General features: G+C 43.3%; 1 protein-coding gene across 3 annotated transcripts in view; it reads left to right on the top strand.

The window, feature by feature from the left end:
- Window positions 1-20333, top strand: part of LOC143284737 (gelsolin-like protein 2) — a 43035-nt gene that overhangs the window by 12722 nt on the left and 9980 nt on the right. For all 3 annotated transcript variants that reach the window (XM_076591697.1, XM_076591695.1, XM_076591696.1), the window contains exons 2-11: window positions 1563-1624; window positions 2017-2097; window positions 6867-6940; window positions 7569-7643; window positions 8270-8341; window positions 10266-10393; window positions 11490-11601; window positions 14615-14725; window positions 17867-17950; window positions 18483-18571. In XM_076591697.1, coding sequence (XP_076447812.1) covers window positions 1612-1624; window positions 2017-2097; window positions 6867-6940; window positions 7569-7643; window positions 8270-8341; window positions 10266-10393; window positions 11490-11601; window positions 14615-14725; window positions 17867-17950; window positions 18483-18571 — 839 coding nt within the window. In that variant the 5' untranslated portion in view covers window positions 1563-1611. The remainder of the gene's footprint in view (window positions 1-1562; window positions 1625-2016; window positions 2098-6866; window positions 6941-7568; window positions 7644-8269; window positions 8342-10265; window positions 10394-11489; window positions 11602-14614; window positions 14726-17866; window positions 17951-18482; window positions 18572-20333) is intronic.

Below are 20333 nucleotides of genomic sequence, written 5' to 3'. Positions count from 1 at the left end.
CAGCGTTTCTGTTGCAGCCATGTGGCAATACCTATAATCGGCATAGGTCTATAGACTTTGGTAACACCGTTGGTTTTGGTGAGCGGAGTTTGGCACATATACAGAGGAGGCACTTGGCGTTGCGACTGTGTCTTCCATGGATTGTGTTAACCAGCTAACAGTCATATTTGGGTTGGTGCTTTGCACTCGGGTTCGTTTCCTGACTTGCCTGGGCTGTTGTTTTGCATAATGGGGGTGGGTGGTAATGTTCGTTGCCAAGTGTATTGTCAGAGGTGAATTGCAGCCTGCATTGTTGAAATTTTCTCTGGGGCCATTTTTTTCTGAGCTTTTGTTCATATATATATATATATATATATATATATATATATATATGTACTGTTCTAGCTTTGTTCTTTTGTTTTCTTTTAGTGGCAGTATTGTTGGTTACTGCACTGGTTATATAACTGCTGTTAAAATATTTTCATTCTTGTTTTTATTCTGTGGATGGGCACACCTGCTATGCAGAGTTATCTGATGTGGGCATTTGAGAAATTGATGCACTGTTTGTGGGATGAGTTCTGGGAATGAAATGATTGAAATTGTTACAAGCTGTTAACTTTTCATAATGATAGTAATAATGACAATAATAACAACAACAATAATCATAATCATGAATATGATAATAATCCTCAACAATAATGATAACAATCATAGTATTATAATAATGGTAATAAGTATAATAATAGATATAATAAACATGATAATGATAAACAAATAGTAAAGAGTGGTAACTCTCTCCACACACAAGGTACATAACTTCAAGCCAATGCTGCTTATGCTACCAATTCAGCTAGCACACATATAAAGAAAAGGTACATTGGAACAAACCCAGACACTTCCCCCAAAAAGGAAGCGCCAGGCTTGCTCTTATACCGATCACTTGACATGTGCACACAGAACCAATGGCAGAAGAAATGTGCAAACACAAATGAGCTTTTATTCAAGACTGGCATAGCCTCTTTAATCCTGCACAAGCCACACAGAACACAGGGACAATACAGAACAAACACATGGTTGCCTTGGTGGTTTCTCTACTTGATAATGATGATACATTTACAAAGCACTTTCAAACCTCTTCAAAGCTCTTGACTACAACGTCAGCCAGATACAAAGTGTGCGCACGCACGCACACACACACACGCACACACGCATACACGCACACACGCACAGCCTTTTGTCAGGGAAGCAAAAGTTGTGAGGAAAGTTTGTCGCTTGATCTGATGTGTGTGTCTTCTTTGTGTGGTGATGTTGCATGACTGTCTCACACACACACACACACACACACACACACACACACACACACACACTACAAAGTGTGGATTAGACAGGGTTGGGGTGCAGAAAAAGAAACACTTTGAAAAGACTTTGTATTAAAATTTTTTAGTCCTGTTTTTTTTTTCATTCTGTTATTATACACTGTTTTTTTCATACTGTTATTATAGACTGGGTTTTTTTCATACTGTTATTATAGACTGTTTTTTTTCTAACTGTTATAAAAGACTGGTTTTTCCACTTTGTTTCAGTTTGCGTCACCTGATTCCACAGCACTGTTTCAAGCCAAACTAAATCAAGATGCCTGTGCGAGGTAACTTTTTGTTGTTGTGTTTCCTCACATGCAGACGCATACAGATTACAACAGACAGACACACACACACACACACACACACACACACACACGTGCATGCACAGACAAGCACGCACACACATTGCACAGGCACATACTTTCACACATATTTTCTTTTCTTTGATTGTTTTATTTGATAGTTTAGACATTGTACTAATTGTGCTCATGTTGAATTTTTGTGTTTGTGGTAACATGAGTGTGTGTGTGTGTGTGTGTGTGTGTGTGTGTGTGTGCGCGCGTGTGTGCGCGCCTAATTTTGTTGTGCACTTGCCTATATGTTTTTTATTCCCCTGTATATAGATTGGATCTGTTATCTTGTCGTCTTGCCTAACTCCAGAGTACATATGTTCCAGGTGGAATCAAAGCCAAGAAATATGACTGGAAAGACACCAACCTGGCCCTGTTTGGCTCTGACACTGAAAAAGAAGTGAAAAGTGAGTGTGACTTCAGTGTTTTCATCAAGTTGTGAATCCATAAAGGTCTTTTGTGGCCTCAACCTCAACCTCAGGCCCATAACTACAAAGTAGTTGGGGGAAGCCTGAGGACCGCAGACGCAACCTCCCTTCTCCATCTGTCTCTGTCGGCAGCCGCTGGCAGCAGCTCACGTGTGTGAGTCCGGTCCATTGTTTGATGTTCTCATGCCAGTTCTTCCGCTGTCTTCCTCTTCTTCTCCTGCCCTCGATGGTGCCTTGCATGATTGTTTTGGACAAGCTGGTGTGTCGAGTGTTGTGTCCAAACCATATCAGCTTGCAGGGTTCGTCATTAACATTTTTTCACATGAGCGCCTGCGCTCTAGTTCCAGAATTTTGATGAGCGCAAACTGAAAACTAAGGGCGCACACTAAAAACTTCTTCTTCTTTTCGCCATCCCCTTCACCGTCAGCCTTCCTTTTTGGGATCAAATATTTCAGTATTTTGATTTTGCACTGCCGCGAAATCGATCGTGTGCTCCACTTTTCTACTCTTCAAGTCTGAAGAGCGCTCTTTTGCATAGCCTCCCCTGATTCACTGGGCCTACTTCCGGTTGAACTAACAAAACGTAAACAGACGGCTTTCAAACTTCGGTAAATGCAAAACGATCGCGCTTTTGACTCTTGTTTGTGATGGACAATGGAATAACAATTTAGATACAGTAGTGTATGCTTATGTCTTTTCAAAATCAAGAGCGCAAGCGCTCTGAGTCAAGGAATTTTCCAGAGCGCAATTTGTTTTTTCAGAGCGCTCCGCTCAGCGCTCCCGTTAGTGACGAACCCTGGCTTGCGTCTCTTCACAGTTGAAAGGAGAGGTTCCTGAGGTCCAGCAAGGTTCTCAATTCTGCTCCGTTTTGTGGCATGGACATGCACACACACACACCCCCACTGATACATGAAGGGTAGTGTGTATACATACAACAGTTGCTGTGGATGTTAATGTCGACAGTGAAGGCAGCTGTAAGAAGAGGTCGTTAGTTGCAGTTGCTTTCGATTTCCCTGCCTGATCTGAGTGGTGTGTTTTGCATCAGACGGGAATCAGACCTCTGCTGGAGTCTGCGCCAGTGGGCCACACAGTTATAGTATGAAGGACTGAACATGATTGTAGGAGGCCAAAATCCTACAACATGCACAGCTATGCATGTGGAGGTGGTTGGCAATCACAGGCAGTTGATGCACACTTATAGTGTCCGTTTCTGAAGGAAGTGTCACTGCATTTGAACAGATCCATGTACACCACACCACATCTGCTGGGCAGATGCTTGCCCAGCAGCATAACGAAGCACACTTAGTCAGTTTCAGTTTCAGTAGCTCAGGGAGGCGTCACTGCGTTCGGACAAATCCATATACGCTACACCACATCTGCCAAGCAGATGCTTGCCCAGCAGCATAACGAAGCACACTTAGTCAGTTTCAGTTTCAGTAGCTCAAGGAGGCGTCACTGCGTTCGGACAAATCCATATACGCTACACCACATCTGCCAAGCAGATGCCTGACCAGCAGCATAACGAAGCACACTTAGTTTCAGTTTCAGTTTCAGTAGCTCAAGGAAACGTCACTGCGTTCGGACAAATCCATATACACTACACCACATCTGCCAAGCAGATGCCTGACCAGCAGCGTAACCCAACGCACTTAGTCAGGCCTTGAGAAAAAAAAAAGGGGGTGAATAAATAATAGATGAATACATTAAAAAAAAATACCACCACTACTAATAATATGTATAAGGCGCAAAAAAATTATGTCAGCTATAAGTGTACATAAATGAATAAATAAATACACTTAGTCAGGCCTTGAGTGCACGTATGTATATTTGTGTACCTTTTAGAGTGGATTTCTTCAGTAGAATTTTGTCAGAGGACAACACTGTCATTGCCATGGGTTCAAAGTTTTCATCGTGTCAAGTGCGTGCTGCACAGGGTACCTCAGTTTATTGCCTTATCCGAATGACTAGATGCTCACAGTTTTTCCAGTCAGACTTCAGAGAAAGAGTGAGAGACAAAATTCAGTGAAAGAGTGAGAGACAAACTTCAGAGAAAGAGAGAGAGACAAACTTCAGCGAAAGAGTGAGAGTCAGACTTCAGCGAAAGAGTGAGAGTCAAACTTCAGAGAAAGAGTGAGAGACAAACTTCAGAGAAAGAGAGAGAGACAAACTTCAGCGAAAGAGTGAGAGTCAGACTTCAGCGAAAGAGTGAGAGTCAGACTTCAGAGAAAGAGTGAGAGTCAGACTTCAGAGAGTCAAACTTCAGAGAAAGAGTGAGAGTCAAACTTCAGTGAAAGAGTGAGAGTCAGACTTCAGAGAGTCAAACTTCAGAGAAAGAGTGAGAGTCAAACTTCAGAGAAAGAGTGAGAGTCAGACTTCAGAGAGTCAAACTTCAGCGAAAGAGTGAGAGTCAGACTTCAGAGAGTCAAACTTCAGAGAAAGAGTGAGAGTCAAACTTCAGCGAAAGAGTGAGAGTCAGACTTCAGAGAGTCAAACTTCAGAGAAAGAGTGAGAGTCAAACTTCAGCGAAAGAGTGAGAGACAAACTTCAGAGAAAGAGTGAGAGACAAACTTCAGAGAAAGAGTCAAACTTAAGCGAAAGAGTGAGAGTCAAACTTCAGAGAAAGAGTGAGAGACAAACTTCAGAGAAAGAGTGAGAGTCAAACTTCAGCGAAAGAGTCAAACTTAAGCGAAAGAGTGAGAGTCAAACTTAAGCGAAAGAGTGAGAGTCAAACTTCAGAGAAAGGGCGAGAGCAGGATAAAAAAAACCAAAAAAAACCCAGACCCTCACAGACTCTTTATTGGCAGATGAGTGTCTTAACCATTCTGCCACCTTCCTGCAGGTCACTTCACACTTTTGGTGAAGAAACCACAACAGTGAGCATCTGTCATATTTGCTGGCACAGACGACAGATGTGGAAGAGTGGTATCCAGTCTCAGTTTTAAGTTTTTCCCCACCTCTGATTTCAAAATAACGCATTGCAAAGATAACAAAGAGAACAGAAAAATAGAAACCCTTTTAAGACTGAATTTGGGAGGTGTGAATTTTATGTGAAATAGAGAGCCATTTGATTTTACTATACGCCTGGTGTGACTGCAGTCTCATTCCCTGTGGATTCCTCAGATGTTTTTGGCATTGGCAATAAACAACCCCCCCCCCCCCCCCAATTGGGCAAGTGGTCCAGAGACGCCAATAATAATTTAGTGGTGTCCTCAGTTATAGTGGGGTGGGGAGGGGGGAGGCACAATCCAAAAGCAGCCCATAAAGGATGAAGCAGATGATGTGTGGAGAAAACGAGACAACAAAAAATATATTGTAAAGAAAAAAAGGAAAGAAGAAATAGTGGTAAATGCTGACGGCTGAAGAGAGGGAGCTTCGTACACCAGAGCAGGATCCTAGAACGGCAACATCAGGATATCCTTGACCATGCCCCCAAAGTGATACCCCTTTGTCTTGCCGTCCCTGCCTGGAGTGACGGAACCCCTCCCCTCATCCAGTGCAGCATCCCTGGTGTTGGCCCCAAAGATTCCCAAAGCGGCCCTGAAGGAAAGTCACTCACCCTTGAACACCTCCACACCCAGTTCCCCAAAGAGTTCTGGACTCAAGTCTACACTGATGGCTCTGCAGCAGATGCCATTCGGACTGGAGGGGCAGGAGTCCATGTTCAGTATCCAGGAGGCAGAGAAAAAAAGATCTGCCTTGCTACCAGCCTGTACTCCACCAATTACAGAGCTGAAGCAGAAGCCTTGAAAACAGCAGCAGCCCACATCGAGGTCAGCCACAACGTTGTCTTCCTGACCAACGCCCTGTCTATCTTGCAGGCCCTTTGGTCCAACAGAGATCCAGAACTCAACGATCTGTCCTCCTCTCTCACCTCCCTCTGCACAAGTCACACAGTCACCCTGCAGTGGATTCCCTCCCACTGCAACATGCTTGGCAACGAGACTGCTGACTCCCTGGCAAAGGAAAGCACTACGAAAGAGCAGACAGACAGGCCTACCAGCTACTCTGAATCCAGGACCATCATTAAGGCCAAGCTGCAGAACAAGTGGAAGCAGCAGCATCCACGCCACAACAGAGCAGACCCGTACTACCTGCTGACTCGTCAAGAGCAGGCAGCCATTTTCAGGCTCAGGACAGGCCACAATCACCTGAAACACCACCTATACACGAAACTCCGAATCAGCGACACAGAGCAGTGCCCCTGCAGAACAGAGAGCCAGACAACAGAACATCTGCTGCAGTCCTGCCCACTCCACCAAACGCTCCGAGAGAGAACCTGGTCTGACCCAGTCCCAGCAGCCTGGAAGCTCTATGGAGGACTGGAGGACCTGCGACGTACTGCCGCCTTTGGCAAGGAGACAGGGTAATCCCTCTGATAAATGATGAACGAGACATCAACAATGGTAACTGCTAAGGTAGCCTGTAAATACTTTCTCTTAGCACCATCAGCCAGGGGATCCGTAGAGGATGCAAAGGAGGTTGCAAAATGTATGTGAAGCATGAGTGGTCAGCTGAACTTCGCTGTTATTGTCATGAAATGCTTTTGATTGACCTTTTGAAATGTACAGTTGTGCCCCTCCCTCCCATTGCCCCCCCTCCCCCAAAAGACATGATATCAACTGCAAATGCATGTATGTGTGTGTGCGTTGTCAATTGTGTGTGTGTGTGTGTGTGTATGTATGTGTGTGTGTGTGTGTGTGTGTGCGCTGTCAATTGTGTGTGCGTGTGTGTGTGTGTGTGTGTGACAGAGGAATCGGCGGAACAAGAACCAGCCTGGCAAGGGGCCGGTCAGGAAGTTGGCCTGAAGATCTGGCGCATTGAGGTATGTGGTGTGGGCCCTGCCGTGTCTTTCCTTGCATCGTATTCACTTCCTGTCGGTCTGACTTCCTTTCTGATCTGTTGTATTGTATTCCATTTTATTGAATTGTATTGCTTTTTGGTCACAACAGATTTTCTTTGTATGAGCAGAGATCAGGTTGGGTTCAATAGACAATAGGTCATATGACCGGAAGAACATAAAATCAATAGGTCATTTTGAAAATCAATAGGTCAAATATCACCCGGTTAATGCAAAAGTGGGAACGCCAATTCTTCTCGCCGAAGCTCGCGAAAGGCAGCGATAAAGATTCGTTTCGGATTTCGTTTCGTCACGGATCCGTATTTTAATAAACCAGTTTATAGTCATTTCCTGTAGGAGCAGACGACAAAGCGATCGCGATCGTTAAAGAGAGAGAGAGAGAGAGATGGTTACTTTGGTTGACCGACTGATCATAAAAACAATAAGTCATGTGACCTGGCAGCTTGAAAAACAATAGGTCATTTCAAAATTAAATGCGTCAATGACCGATGACCGATGTCGAACCTGATCCCTGTATGAGTGAAATTTTGGGCTGCTCTTTCTCAGTGGAAAATACAAGATGGTGCTGTTTGTTTTTGTTTTTCCCCCCCAGAAATTTGAAGTGAAGGACTGGCCTGAGGAGGACTATGGTGAATTCTACAATGGAGACTCCTACATCATCCTCAATGTGAGTGGTGCCGGCTGTGTGTGTTTCCTTTTGTGCCTTTGTTTACTGTCTGCCTGTCTCTCTGTTGGTGTCCTCCACTGATGTTTGTGTGTGTGCGTTGAGTTATTGAGTGTATGAGAGAGAGAGAGTGTGTGTGTGTGTGTGTTTGTGAGTGTGTGTGTGTGTGTGTGTGTTTGTGAAGGTGTGTGTGTTTGTGAGTGTGTGTGTGTGTGTTTGTGAGTGTGTGTGTGTGTGTGTGTGTGAGTGTGTGTTTGTGTGTGTGTGTGAGTGTGTGTTTGTGTGTGTGAAAGTGTGTGTGAGTCAGTAAGTCAGTCAGTCAGTCAGATAGTTAGTTGGCCAGTTATTGAAATTGTGTGCAGTTGAATAATAGAGGCAGATGTTGCCAGATGGACAGTGCATATGTGAATGTTTTCAGAGAAGCCAAACAAAGCCAGTGGATCAAGACTGTGACTGAATCCTACGAATAAGAAATGAAAATGATTGCCAGCTTTGTGAAGTTAACGTTTTTGAAATATCACCCTGAAGATGTTGAGTCATGGAAATGTTTATTTTGTAAACATTGTGCACTTTTTTTTCTTTCTTTTTTTTCTTTTTCTTTTTTTTTTTTTTTTTTTTTTGCCGACCAGACGTACAAGGACGAGGAAACGGAGGAACTGAACTACGACGTTCACTTTTGGATTGGCAAGAACAGCAGCCAGGTATGTACAAACATTGACAGAATTGTCATACACTTCACCATCACCCGATGAAAGATGTCATGTTATGAATACTTTTTGCAAGGTTTCTTTGTCTCTTAGGCAGGTGGCATTTACACACACACACACACACACCTGAACAAGAAACAAGAACACTTTGTTATCTCAAAGAGAGAAATTGTCATAGAAGGTCATGCTTGTAAAATGTTACATGTCTGTCTGAGTGTGTATGTGTGCGTGGAATCTGATTGAATGACACAGGAAACGAATGAAGCGCCCAATGGCAGCTATCAGTCAGCTCTACCAAGGTAACAAATGTGTACACGCATTCATCAACACATGCATATACGAACAAAAACATCTACACATACACACATATACATGCATATGTATTGATGCATACATACACAAGCCCAAATACATACACACACACACACTCAAATTATTATCCATACATGTGCACATATAATATCATATTTTTTTAGAAAAATAATGATAAAATAATAATAATATAATACTTTGGTCAGGGAAGGTTGAAGTAGGGGAAAGAGAGAAGATTGGGCACTGCCATCTTACACCAAGTCCTAGACACACTGGATATGAAATCAATGGCCTGATGGCCGTAAAAGGCTGTCATCTTTATCCTTTAACTCTTTCCGGACGAAGGAATGCTCACACATTCCTACACAAAACGTATTCGGATTTGGACGAAGGAATGGAATAGCATTCTCTGAAAGTAAAATTCCATCATGCGCTGTACACGTGATTTTGTGATTAGCCAAGCAGAGTGCGCTATTCTGGGTCACTCCACAATCGAATGGTATGATTGGTCAGCCTGGGATGTGTGACCCGTCTCGCACACACGCTGACAAAGTCACTGACCGGTCGTCTGCTCGTGTGCCATCCTGTTAGCAAAGCGGGCTCTTCTCAGAATGTTGTGAAGCGAACAAGGCAGTGACGGCAACGTTTTAGGGTTGCCGAAGTACTTGAAATGCTACAAACTGAAGGGTCGGACATTGAAGAGGTGGATGATGATGAAGAAGAAAGCGAATTTAATGCAGAAAGCGAGCATGGGTATGGTGATTCGGGTGAAAAATTGGCAATATTTTCTACATATGGAAAACTGTAAAAATAAGATGAGAAATTTGATTTTTTTTACATGTAATAGCTCAACACGTAATAAACCAATTCTGAAAGTTTCATTTTCTTACACAGTATTTTGTATTTTTTGTAATTTTTTTCCAAACCCTTACAAATGGGCCGTCTGTGGGGAAAAGTAAGGGAGAAAACTTGTCGTCCCAAGTGAGTTAACCAATGATAATAATGATAATGATAATGATGGACATTTATATAGTGCATTTCTCCAGAAATACTGCTCAAAGCGCTTTAGATTTCATTTCCCACTCCCCACCTCCCCTATCAATACTTCTCTCCACCCACACTTCCCCCCACACACACACACACCCCACCTCCCCCACCTCCCCCCACACACATATACACGGAAGCACGTGCCAGAAAACACTCGTACAACTGAACATTGGAAACCACCCACCCACCCATTATGCCCCCCAGAAAACGCATTCCTGCAACACGTACTCAGGCATGCACACACACACACACACACACACGTGAACGCACAGACACTCGCCAGCATCCTGCCACACACACACACACGGCAAACAGCTCCTCCACAACAAAATATGCACCCAGAACCAGATCACACCAAGATCAGGACAAAAAACCCTGCTGTTACTGCTGTTGGAAAAGATGTGTTTTCACACAGCGAGACAGAATGACGCAAATTCTCTGGTAGTTTGTTCCACAATGACGGAGCCTGGAAAGAAAAAGATCTCTGATAATGACGATATTGATAATGGTAGCAATAATGATGATGATGTTTGTTTGGTGTGTATGTGTTGTTTTTCAGGATGAGTATGGCACTGCAGCCTACAAGACAGTGGAACTGGACACCTTGCTGGATGACAAGCCAATACAGCACCGTGAGGTGATGGGGCACGAGAGTTCCCTCTTCAAGTCCTACTTTTCTGAAATAAGGTAACTTTTCATGCAAACAAAATTATTTTTTAAACATCTTTATTTATAACATTTTATCAGTCCTTGAAATTGAATGGAATATTTTTTTAAAATAATAATAATAAAAAAAAAGGACTTCCAACAAGCATACACACAGATCAGTATCTAAATATTGATGACGTTCATGTGCATAAAGGACACTTTGAACAGAGTATTCATCAGGAATATTTGCAGAGAGTTCATAAAGACAGAATAGATGATACAATTTGGGTTTAATTCCGCATTGTGCTGTTGAGCATGTGATGTTAAACCGGGTTGCTAATCTTCTTTACTGGTTAGTATTGTATTGTGATTTGTCCATCTGTAATGAAAAAGTCACAATTTCTTAACTGATTTTTGAACTCTACTCTTTTCAATTTTGAACCTTTGGAATATGTGCATGGAAAAAGAATATTACTTGAATCCCACAAGGGCAGCTTCCTCCGCATGTAAATGATGATTTTTTTTTTTAATAATTTTTTTATATGTATATATTTTATAGTAATTACAAATACTGGTAAGATGAAAAACATGGACGTTAGCATTGCACACATCACATTGCACATTAATCCTGTACATTGTCATATACGAGAGAAATCGTGCTATACAAATGTACAGAATAGACCGCTGGAGAGTTCTGTGGCCATCTTGAATCTTGCGCATGCGCTTCTAATTTTTACTCGAAATTGGAGCAGTGCGAAAGGCGATCGACATACACAAAAGCAGCAAACATGTGCAGTCCTCCATTTCTTCATTTGATAACCTCCATTCCTACAACCAAACTCTGGTCAGTGAAGTGTCATCTGACATGCACACACACAAAAAAAAGCAAAAAAAAATCGAAAAAGAAGCCTGCTGTTTCACACATTCTGCCTCTCTTGATCGCCTATGTTGCTTGAAATTTCGGAGAACCAATCAACTTCGAGAGCACAGATCATGAGACCTGCTTCTATAAGTCATACAGGCACGGAACTCGCCAGCGATCTATTATTATTATATTACAGTTATTTATTTTCAGCTTCTGTTGTTTTTTCCCCTAGCAATGTTCAGACTGTGATGATGATATTGTGGGTGGCAGGACGATGGATGGAGGGGCGTCCTCCGGCTTCCGCAATGTACCGCCAGAAAACTACGAATCTCGTCTGATGCGATTCACCAAGGACAAGAAAGGAAATGTCATCGTCCGTGAGGTCTGTGGCAGTTGGTGTTATTGGGTTGCTATGGTGGTGGTGGTGGTGGTGATAGCCTTGATATAAAGTGGTGGTGGTGATGGTGGTGGTGATAGTCTTGATATAAAGTGGTGGTGGTGGTTGAGTGATGGTGGTGGTGATAGCCTTGATATAAAGTGGTGGTGGTGGTGGTGATAGCCTTGATATAAAGTGGTGGTGGTGGTGGTGATAGCCTTGATATAAATTGGTGGTGGTGGTGATAGTGTTGATGAAAGTGGTGATGGTGGTTGTGGTGATAGCCTTGATATAAAGTGGTGGTGGTGGTGATAGCCTTGATATAAAGTGGTGGTGGTGGTGGTGGTGATAGCCTTGATATAAAGTGGTGGTGGTGGTGATAGCCTTGATATAAAGTGGTGGTGGTGGTGGTGGTGCTAGCCTTGATATAAAGTGGTGGTGGTGATGGTGGTGGTGATAGTCTTGATATAAAGTGGTGGTGGTGGTTGGGTGATGGTGGTGGTGATAGTCTTGATATAAAGTGATGGTGGTGGTTGAGTGATGGTGGTGGTGATAGCCTTGATATAAAGTGGTGGTGGTGGTGGTGATAGCCTTGATATAAAGTGGTGGTGGTGGTGATAGCCTTGATATAAATTGGTGGTGGTGGTGGTGGTGATAGTGTTGATGAAAGTGGTGATGGTGGTTGTGGTGATAGCCTTGATATAAAGTGGTGGTGGTGGTGGTGGTGATAGCCTTGATATAAAGTGGTGATGGTGGTGGTGGTGATAGCCTTGATATAAAGTGGTGATGGTGGTGGTGATGATAGCCTTGATATAAAGTGGTGATGGTGGTGGTGGTGATAGCCTTGATATAAAGTGGTGGTGGTGGTGGTGGTGCTCGCCTTGATATAAATTGGTGGTGGTGATGGTGGTGGTGGTAGCCTTGATATAAAGTGGTAGTGGTGGTGAAGGTGGTGATAGCTATGATATAAAGTGGTGGTGGTGGTGATAGCCTTGATATAAAGTGGTGGTGGTGGTGGTGGTGATAGCTTTGATATAAAGTGGTGGTGGTGGTGATAGTGTTGATGAAAGTGGTGATGGTGGTTGTGGTGATAGCCTTGATATAAAGTGGTGGTGGTGGTGGTGGTGGTGATAGCCTTGGTATAAAGTGGTGGTGGTGGTGGTGGTAGCTTTGATATAAAGTGGTGGTGGTGGTGATAGTGTTGATGAAAGTGGTGATAGTGGTTGTGGTGATAGCCTTGATCAAAGTGGTGGTGGTTGTGGTAAAGGTGGTGGTGGGGGTGGTGTTGATATTTCTGGTGGTGGTAGTGGTGGTGATGATTATAATGGTGGAGGTGATGATGAAGATGATGATGTAGGTGGTGGTGGTGGTGGTGATTGCCTTAGTGGTGATGATAATGATGGTGGTGGTGGTGGTGGTGAATTTTGTTGACAATGATGGTGGTGATAGTCATAGCCTTAATGATGATGATGATGATAATGATTGTGTGGTGGTTGACCACAATATGTACCGGAACACCATGTTGATTTGGGTCCTTTCACATCAGTATTGGATCTTCTTTCACACACACACGAAGAAGGCACCAGCAGGTCTGCCCACACACTGACCACGCAGCATGAATTCAAATCGCTTTCATCAACACAACTTGGGCATTGCAGATGTTGATCACACAGACCGACGGGCACAATAGCCGAGTGGTTAAAGTGTTGGACTTTCAATCTGTGGGTCCCGGGTTCGAATCTCGGTGACGGCGCCTGGTGGGTAAAGGGTGGAGATTTTTACAGTCTCCCAGGTCAACATATGTGCAGACCCCTGAACCCCCTTCGTGTGTATATACAAGCAGAAGATCAAATACGCACATTAAAGATCCTGTAATCCATGTCAGTGTTTGGTGGGCTATGGAAACAAGAACATTGCCAGCTTGCACCCCCCCCCCCCCACACACACACACACACCCTCCCACCCATAGGAGTTGCAGTCCCTAAACGAAGAAGAAGAGGGAGAAGAAATCGCTTTCATCAACGCAACTCAGGCATTGCAAGTGTTGATCACACAGACCTCATGCACTCTGGTGGAGAAAAAAAAAACTTGACAGTTTAAAGGTCCCATAGCCTTTTTACAACCAGTTGGGCGGTGAATATCATACCCACCCTGTTTATCCAGGCTGCAGCATAGGAAGGCATGGCCCGGTCCCATCCTCCTGCTGATATTCTTCTTCCGCGTTCGTAGGCTGCAACTCCCACGTTCACTCGTATGCACACGAGTGGGCTTTTACGTATATGACTGTTTTTAACCCGCCATGTAGGCAGCTGTGCTCCGCTTTCAGGGGTGTGCATGACCCACTGAACGCTGACATGGATTACAGGATCTGTAACATGCGTACTTGATCTTCTGCTTGCGTATACACACGAAGGGGGTTCAGGCACTAGCAGGTCTGGACATATGTTGAGCTGGGAGATTGCAAAAATCTCCACCCTTTACCCACCAGGCGCCGAGATTTGAACCCAGGACCCTCAAGATTGAAAGTCCAACGCTTTAACCACTCGGCTACTGAGCCCGCCCTTTGTTTGTATAACCATCACCAAACAAAGGCAGGTTACATCTGGGTTGAGTGAGGAAAATCAGAGTGAAGTGCTTTTTCCCCCAACAGCGCAACACCATGCTGAAACAGGGCCTTGAACCCTGATCACTGGTGGACCCTGGATCTAGGAAGTCCAGCGCCTAAACAATTCTGCCACAGGGCCTCTGCCATGACCCCTTGAGGAGACTGAATTCCAAACGACATAACCTCTCACCTGATAAATACCTGCTGTTCTGTGATTAAGAGTTGGGTGATCATTAACACGAAAGTCCAGTCTTTACATGGGAACAGGTGCTCTGATTTTGTGAGTGTTTTCTATTTACTTTAAAAGTCTTTATTCTATACACACACAACATTTTTTTTTTTAATTTAAAAAAAAAGGAAAAAGATGCTTAACACCTGAAATGCTTGTGATATTGTTGCTGTCGGCGATTGCAGATTTGTCGTTGCCGTGAACTTGTGACCCAGGGCGATGTTTTCATTTTGGACAAAGGTTTGACGCTGTACCAGTTCAATGGTGCAGAGAGCGAGGCCATGGAGAGAGCCAAGGTGAGGACAGTGCTTGGGGTTTATGTCATGAGTCCTTGGTGCCTTTTTTCCTTTCCATTTTAAAATTGTCTGTTTTGCCTGCTTCATCCATTCAGTCTCTTCAGCGCATACAAAACTGCTGCCCGACTCGTCCTCTGAAAGAAAAAATCTGAGCACATCACTCCTCTTTTGCAACATCTCCACTGGCTCCCTGTCTCACACAGAATAAAGTACAAGATCAGCACTCTATGTTATAAATGTATCTTCCCCTTCCTATCTCTGTGGCTGCCTTCACCTCTACACTCCATCTCGCCCACTACAATCAGCTTCGGATCCACTCTGTTTACGCATACCCAGATTCAAACACTCAATTGTTGGCCGCCGTTCTTTCTCTGTCTCTGGACCTTGCTGTTGGAATGAACTTCCTCTTTCGCTTCGTCAAGTCTTCACACTCAGCTCTTTCAAGTCTGGCCTTAAAACCCACCTCTTCCCAAAATAGCCTCCCTTCCCTGCCTCTTCCTTGTCTTCAGTTTCTCCAGTTTTAGAGTTATGCATGCGTGTGAATGACTGGTGCGAAAGCGCTTTGATTTGTCTCTGCACAAGATTCAGCGCTATATAAATACCATTATTATTATTATTATTAAAGTATTATTATTTTATTTTTGGGTGCTGCCCAATCATCTGCACCATTTACTCCCATGCCGCTCATTCCAAGTCCCCCATACATGGCCACACGCCGGGTTCCTCTTGTCACAGCCCCAGCATCGTCAGTCCACAGGGAACTATCGATGTTCAGGTTGCCAGGAGGCCACACGGCAGAGGGGGCCTGGCACTGCTGCTGTGGAGTCACTTCAGCAGTGTTCTTTGGTGGTTCCTGCGTTCATGTGTCTTGGTTTTTTTTCAAAAAAATTTTTATTCTAGGTCAACATTTTATAAAGCAATAAACCTGGAAAGCAGTAGACTTTTGCTTCCAGCAATAGGAATAGAAAACATACAGAAAAGAATTAGAAACATACAAGAATAATATTGTTCCTTACTTGGATTAAGTTTGGTTCCGGTATGCATAAGTTCAAGTGTAAAGCAAACAACAACATTTAAGTAAAAAATTAAAAAAATAAATAAAACAGCAACAAAGAAGACAAGGGAAAAACACAAGTCCCTGGGACTTAGGTAAACTGACAGGTTGACAGACTGACTGAACAAAGGTTGGATATAATCATGAAATAATGCCATTTGTTTGTGGTTATTTTTGCAGACCCCATGTTTCTTGATAAGTGAACATCACATGACATCTAGATTTTTGCTCAAATGCAAAAAAAAAAAAAAAAAAAAAAAAATCTCATACAAAACGTACTGTTATGGATAACTAGTTTTCATTAATCACAAAAAATTAGCAATGAACGGCAGCCATCAGAAAGAAAAAGTAGCATCTTTAATGTTAACATATGCATAAAATGCAGTGCCCTTTTGAACTTGAATTCTTGAGCAATGCCTATTAAAGGACGTTGTGGTGTCTTGGGGGAGGGGGGTGGTGGGGGGGGTCGGGGGGGAGAACATCATCTTGTCTTTGATGCAGTACTGGGAGAAAAATTGGGAACAAGTTTTCAGACAGCAAATTTTTTTAAACCTTTTTGTAAAGTAGTTAAAAGGTTAAAAAAAAAAAAAAAGAAAAGCCTGATAGCATTTTACAACCAATGGGGCAGTGGTTTCTTTTTCACTGTGTCTTTGGCTTGGCGAAGGTACATAGTATTCAATCCTCTCTCCTTCCATCATTTTAACCGTTCCCCCATTTAAAAGTTTGGAGTCAAGGAAGTGCCTTCCCCAAGGACACAGCGCCATGCCAGAATGGGGCCTGGAACCCTGATCACTGGTGAACACTGGGTCACAAGTATTTATTGCAGTTGCCTGTTTTTGTGGTGCTAATGTTTTGCACAAACTGGGTTTATGTGAAGATCAGGCATCTACTCTTTTTAATATATATACATATATTATATATATATATATATATATATATATATATATATATATATATATATATATACACACATATATACATACACACATATATATATATATATATAGATATGTATGTATATATAGATAGATATATACATATACATATATATATACTCATATATAGATAAAATAATTGTATATTTATATAGAGAGAGAGAGATATGTTTTACAGCAGATGTAGTGTAGCATATATGGATCAGTCCACACACCATCTTGAAACTGAAACTGAAACTCAGAAGTCCAGCACCCAATAGATTCTAGCCCTGCCGCCGCCCCCACCCCCCTCCGCCCTCCCCTTCCACCCCCCTCTCCCCTGCCCCCCATCCCAACCCGCCATCACCCCACCCCCAAAAAGAGAAGATCCTGAATCGTCATCCTACCTGTCTGTCCTTTCTGTCTGTCTGTCCAGCAAATGCTGGTTGTGAGCAGTGGCTTGCTGTCTCACTGAGTTGGTGGTATGTGATGTGTGTGACACTCAAGAAGCTCCTAATTCTAAGCCATCGAGGAGGAGGGTGGCGAAATGGTTGAAATGCTTGTCTGCCAGTATATTGTCTGTGAGGGTCTGCGCTCGAATCCTGGTAATGCCCTTTCTCTCAGGTTTGATGGGAAAGTATAACAGAGCATCTAGCCATTAGGATGAGACAATATACCAAGGTCCAGTGTGCAACATAAGGGTTGTCCTCCGGCAAAATTCTGTTGAAGAAATCAAGGTTGGGACGCTAGCATGCGTACATACACTCAAAGCTGTCTAGTGCATTGGGTTATGCTGTTGTGTGGTGCAGTGTGTATATGGATTTGTCCGATGGCAGTGAAGCCTCTTTGAAAAACTGAAACCGAGTCATTCTTGTCTGAGTCGAATGTTAAAAATGAGAAATCAGTAGTATCCAAAGCTCCTCCCTCTTCCCTCGGTTCCCAAAACACTGACATTGAGAGGCGCAGAGCAAATCAGTATAATTTATTATGCTATAGAAAGTTAGTGTCATATATAGATTAAAAAATTTTTTTTTTTATACAGAACCCATTGGAAAATAAGAACATATAATCTATACACTCAGAAGAGCTAGAATCAGTGTTTGTGTTTGCCTGCGATGATTTACGTGTAATCTATACGATCAGAAGTGTGAACAGTGGTGTTTGTGTTTACAGGCAATGACTTTCATTGGCAAGATCAAATCCAAGAGAGGAGAGGCCACCTCTGAAGTGCTGGACGGAGATAGCACACCGGAAAGCGTAAGTTGTTGAAGAAAACATGTGTGCTTTGAAGCTGATAAAATCACGTCTCACACACACACACGCACACACGTGCACGCACATATGCACAAGTCATACAAACACGCATAATTTCATGCTGCAGTTTCTCATGATATAAGTTGATAAGACATGTGTCATTCAAGCACACATTCTTTCATGTATGCTTGGACACTTGCGCACTGAAGCCACACACACTGCTCAAAATGAGAAACTCCCCAGGAAAAGTAATATATTACAAACGAAATCAAAATTAAAGGAAACGAAAACCGAGAAAACCTTCATATGCACACACTCATATGGTAGTAACACACATGGGGTGAATGAAATGAACATATTTTGATTAATCAAAGGAAAAGGATGAACGAAAATGAAAATGTTCATGGTTTTGAAGAGATTTTATACACGCATGCAAGAAAACTCAGTGACTTTGAACTTTGCTGCAGGGTCACGTCTGTTACAATTTCATATCTCCCATTTTGTTTTTTGTTTTTCTCTCTGTGGACACGATCAGCACGAGTTCTATCAATCTCTGGATGAGGAGCTTGATGATGGCAACGACTCTGACGACGAAGATGGCGATGGCGACAAGAAGCTGTTCAGGTATTCACTGTGCTGCATTGCAGAGAGTTGTAGGATTGTCGCTCAGAGGTTTTGCACAGTTTGGGTTGAGGATTGTCGCTCAGAGGTTTTGTACAGTTTGGGTTAAGGATTGTCGCTCATAGGTTTTGTACAGTTTGGGCTGAGGATTGTCGCTCAGAGGTTTTGTACAGTTTGGGCTGAGGATTGTCGGTCAGAAGTTTTGTACTGTTAGGGTTGAGGTTGTTTGGAGAGGTGGGGGTGGGGAGTTTACAAAATGTCAATGTTTGTTGTTGGGAGGTGTTGCATGACACTGAGGATTATTGTGTGGGAAGGGTGTGGGTGGTGTTGGAGACTGTTGAGGATTTCGGAACATTGGGGATTGTCTATATTCCTTGTGACCCTGGTACACTTGGTAATTAAGACATATTCTATTCTATTCTATTCTATTCTTTGGGAGGTACTGGGAAACATTTAGGATTGTCATTTGGAGGTATTGGGGAGCACTGAGGATTGTCATTGGGCAGTATTGGGGAGCATTGAGGATTGTCATTGGGCAGTATTGGGGAGCATTGAGGATTGTCATTGGGCAGTATTGGGGAGCATTGAGGATTGTCATTGGGCAGTATTGGGGAGCATTGAGGATTGTCATTGGGCAGTATTGGGGAGCATTGAGGATTGTCATTGGGCAGTATTGGGGAGCATTGAGGATTGTCCTTTGGAGGTATTGGGGAATGTTTAGGATTGTCATTTAGAGGTATTGGAGAGCATTGAGGATTGTCATTGGGAGGCCTTGGAGAACATTGAGGATTGTCATTGGGAGGTATTGGAGAGCATTGAGGATTGTCAGTGGGAGGTATTGGGGAGTATCGAGGATTGTCATTTGGAGGTATTGGAGAGCATTGAGGATTGTCATTGGGAGGTATCGGGGAAACATTTAGGATTGTTGTTTGAAGGTATTGGGGAACTTTGAGGATTGTCAGTGGGAGGTATTGGGGAATGTTTAGGTTTGTCAGTGAGAGGTATTGGAGAGCATTGAGGATTGTCATTGGGAGGTCTTGGAGAGCATTGAGGATTGTCATTGGGAGGTATTGGGGAATGTTTAGGTTTGTCAGTGAGAGGTATTGGAGAGCATTGAGGATTGTCAGTGGGAGGTATTGGGGAATGTTTAGGTTTGTCAGTGAGAGGTATTGGAGAGCATTGAGGATTGTCATTGGGAGGTCTTGGAGAGCATTGAGGATTGTCATTGGGAGGTATTGGAGAGCATTGAGGATTGTCATTTGGAGGTATTGGGGAGCATTGAGGATTGTCATTTGGAGGTATTGGAGAGCATTGAGGATTGTCATTGGGAGGTCATAGAGAGCATTGAGGATTGTCATTGGGAGGTCTTGGAGAGCATTGAGGATTGTCATTGGGAGGTATTGGAGAGCATTGAGGATTGTCATTGGGAGGTCTTGGAGAGCATTGAGGATTGTCATTGGGAGGTCCTGGAGAGCATTGAGGATTGTCATTGGGAGGTCTTGGAGAGCACTGAGGATTGTCATTGGGAGGTCTTGGGCAATGTTTAGGATTGTCCTGGGAGGTATTGGAGAGCATTGAGGATTGTCATTGGGAGGTCTTGGGCAATGTTAAGGATTGTCACTGGCAGGTATTGGGGAATGTTTAGGATAGTGGTTCGAAGGTGTTGGGAAAATTTGAGGAATTTCATTTGGAGATATTGGGGAACATTGATGATTGTCATTGGAAGGTATAGGGGAACATTGAGGAAGGAGAGGATTTGGCCCCA

The sequence above is a fragment of the Babylonia areolata genome, chromosome 8 (genome assembly GCF_041734735.1).
Source record: "Babylonia areolata isolate BAREFJ2019XMU chromosome 8, ASM4173473v1, whole genome shotgun sequence".
Taxonomy (NCBI): domain Eukaryota; kingdom Metazoa; phylum Mollusca; class Gastropoda; order Neogastropoda; family Buccinidae; genus Babylonia; species Babylonia areolata.
This window is presented reverse-complemented; position numbering and strand designations above follow the sequence as displayed.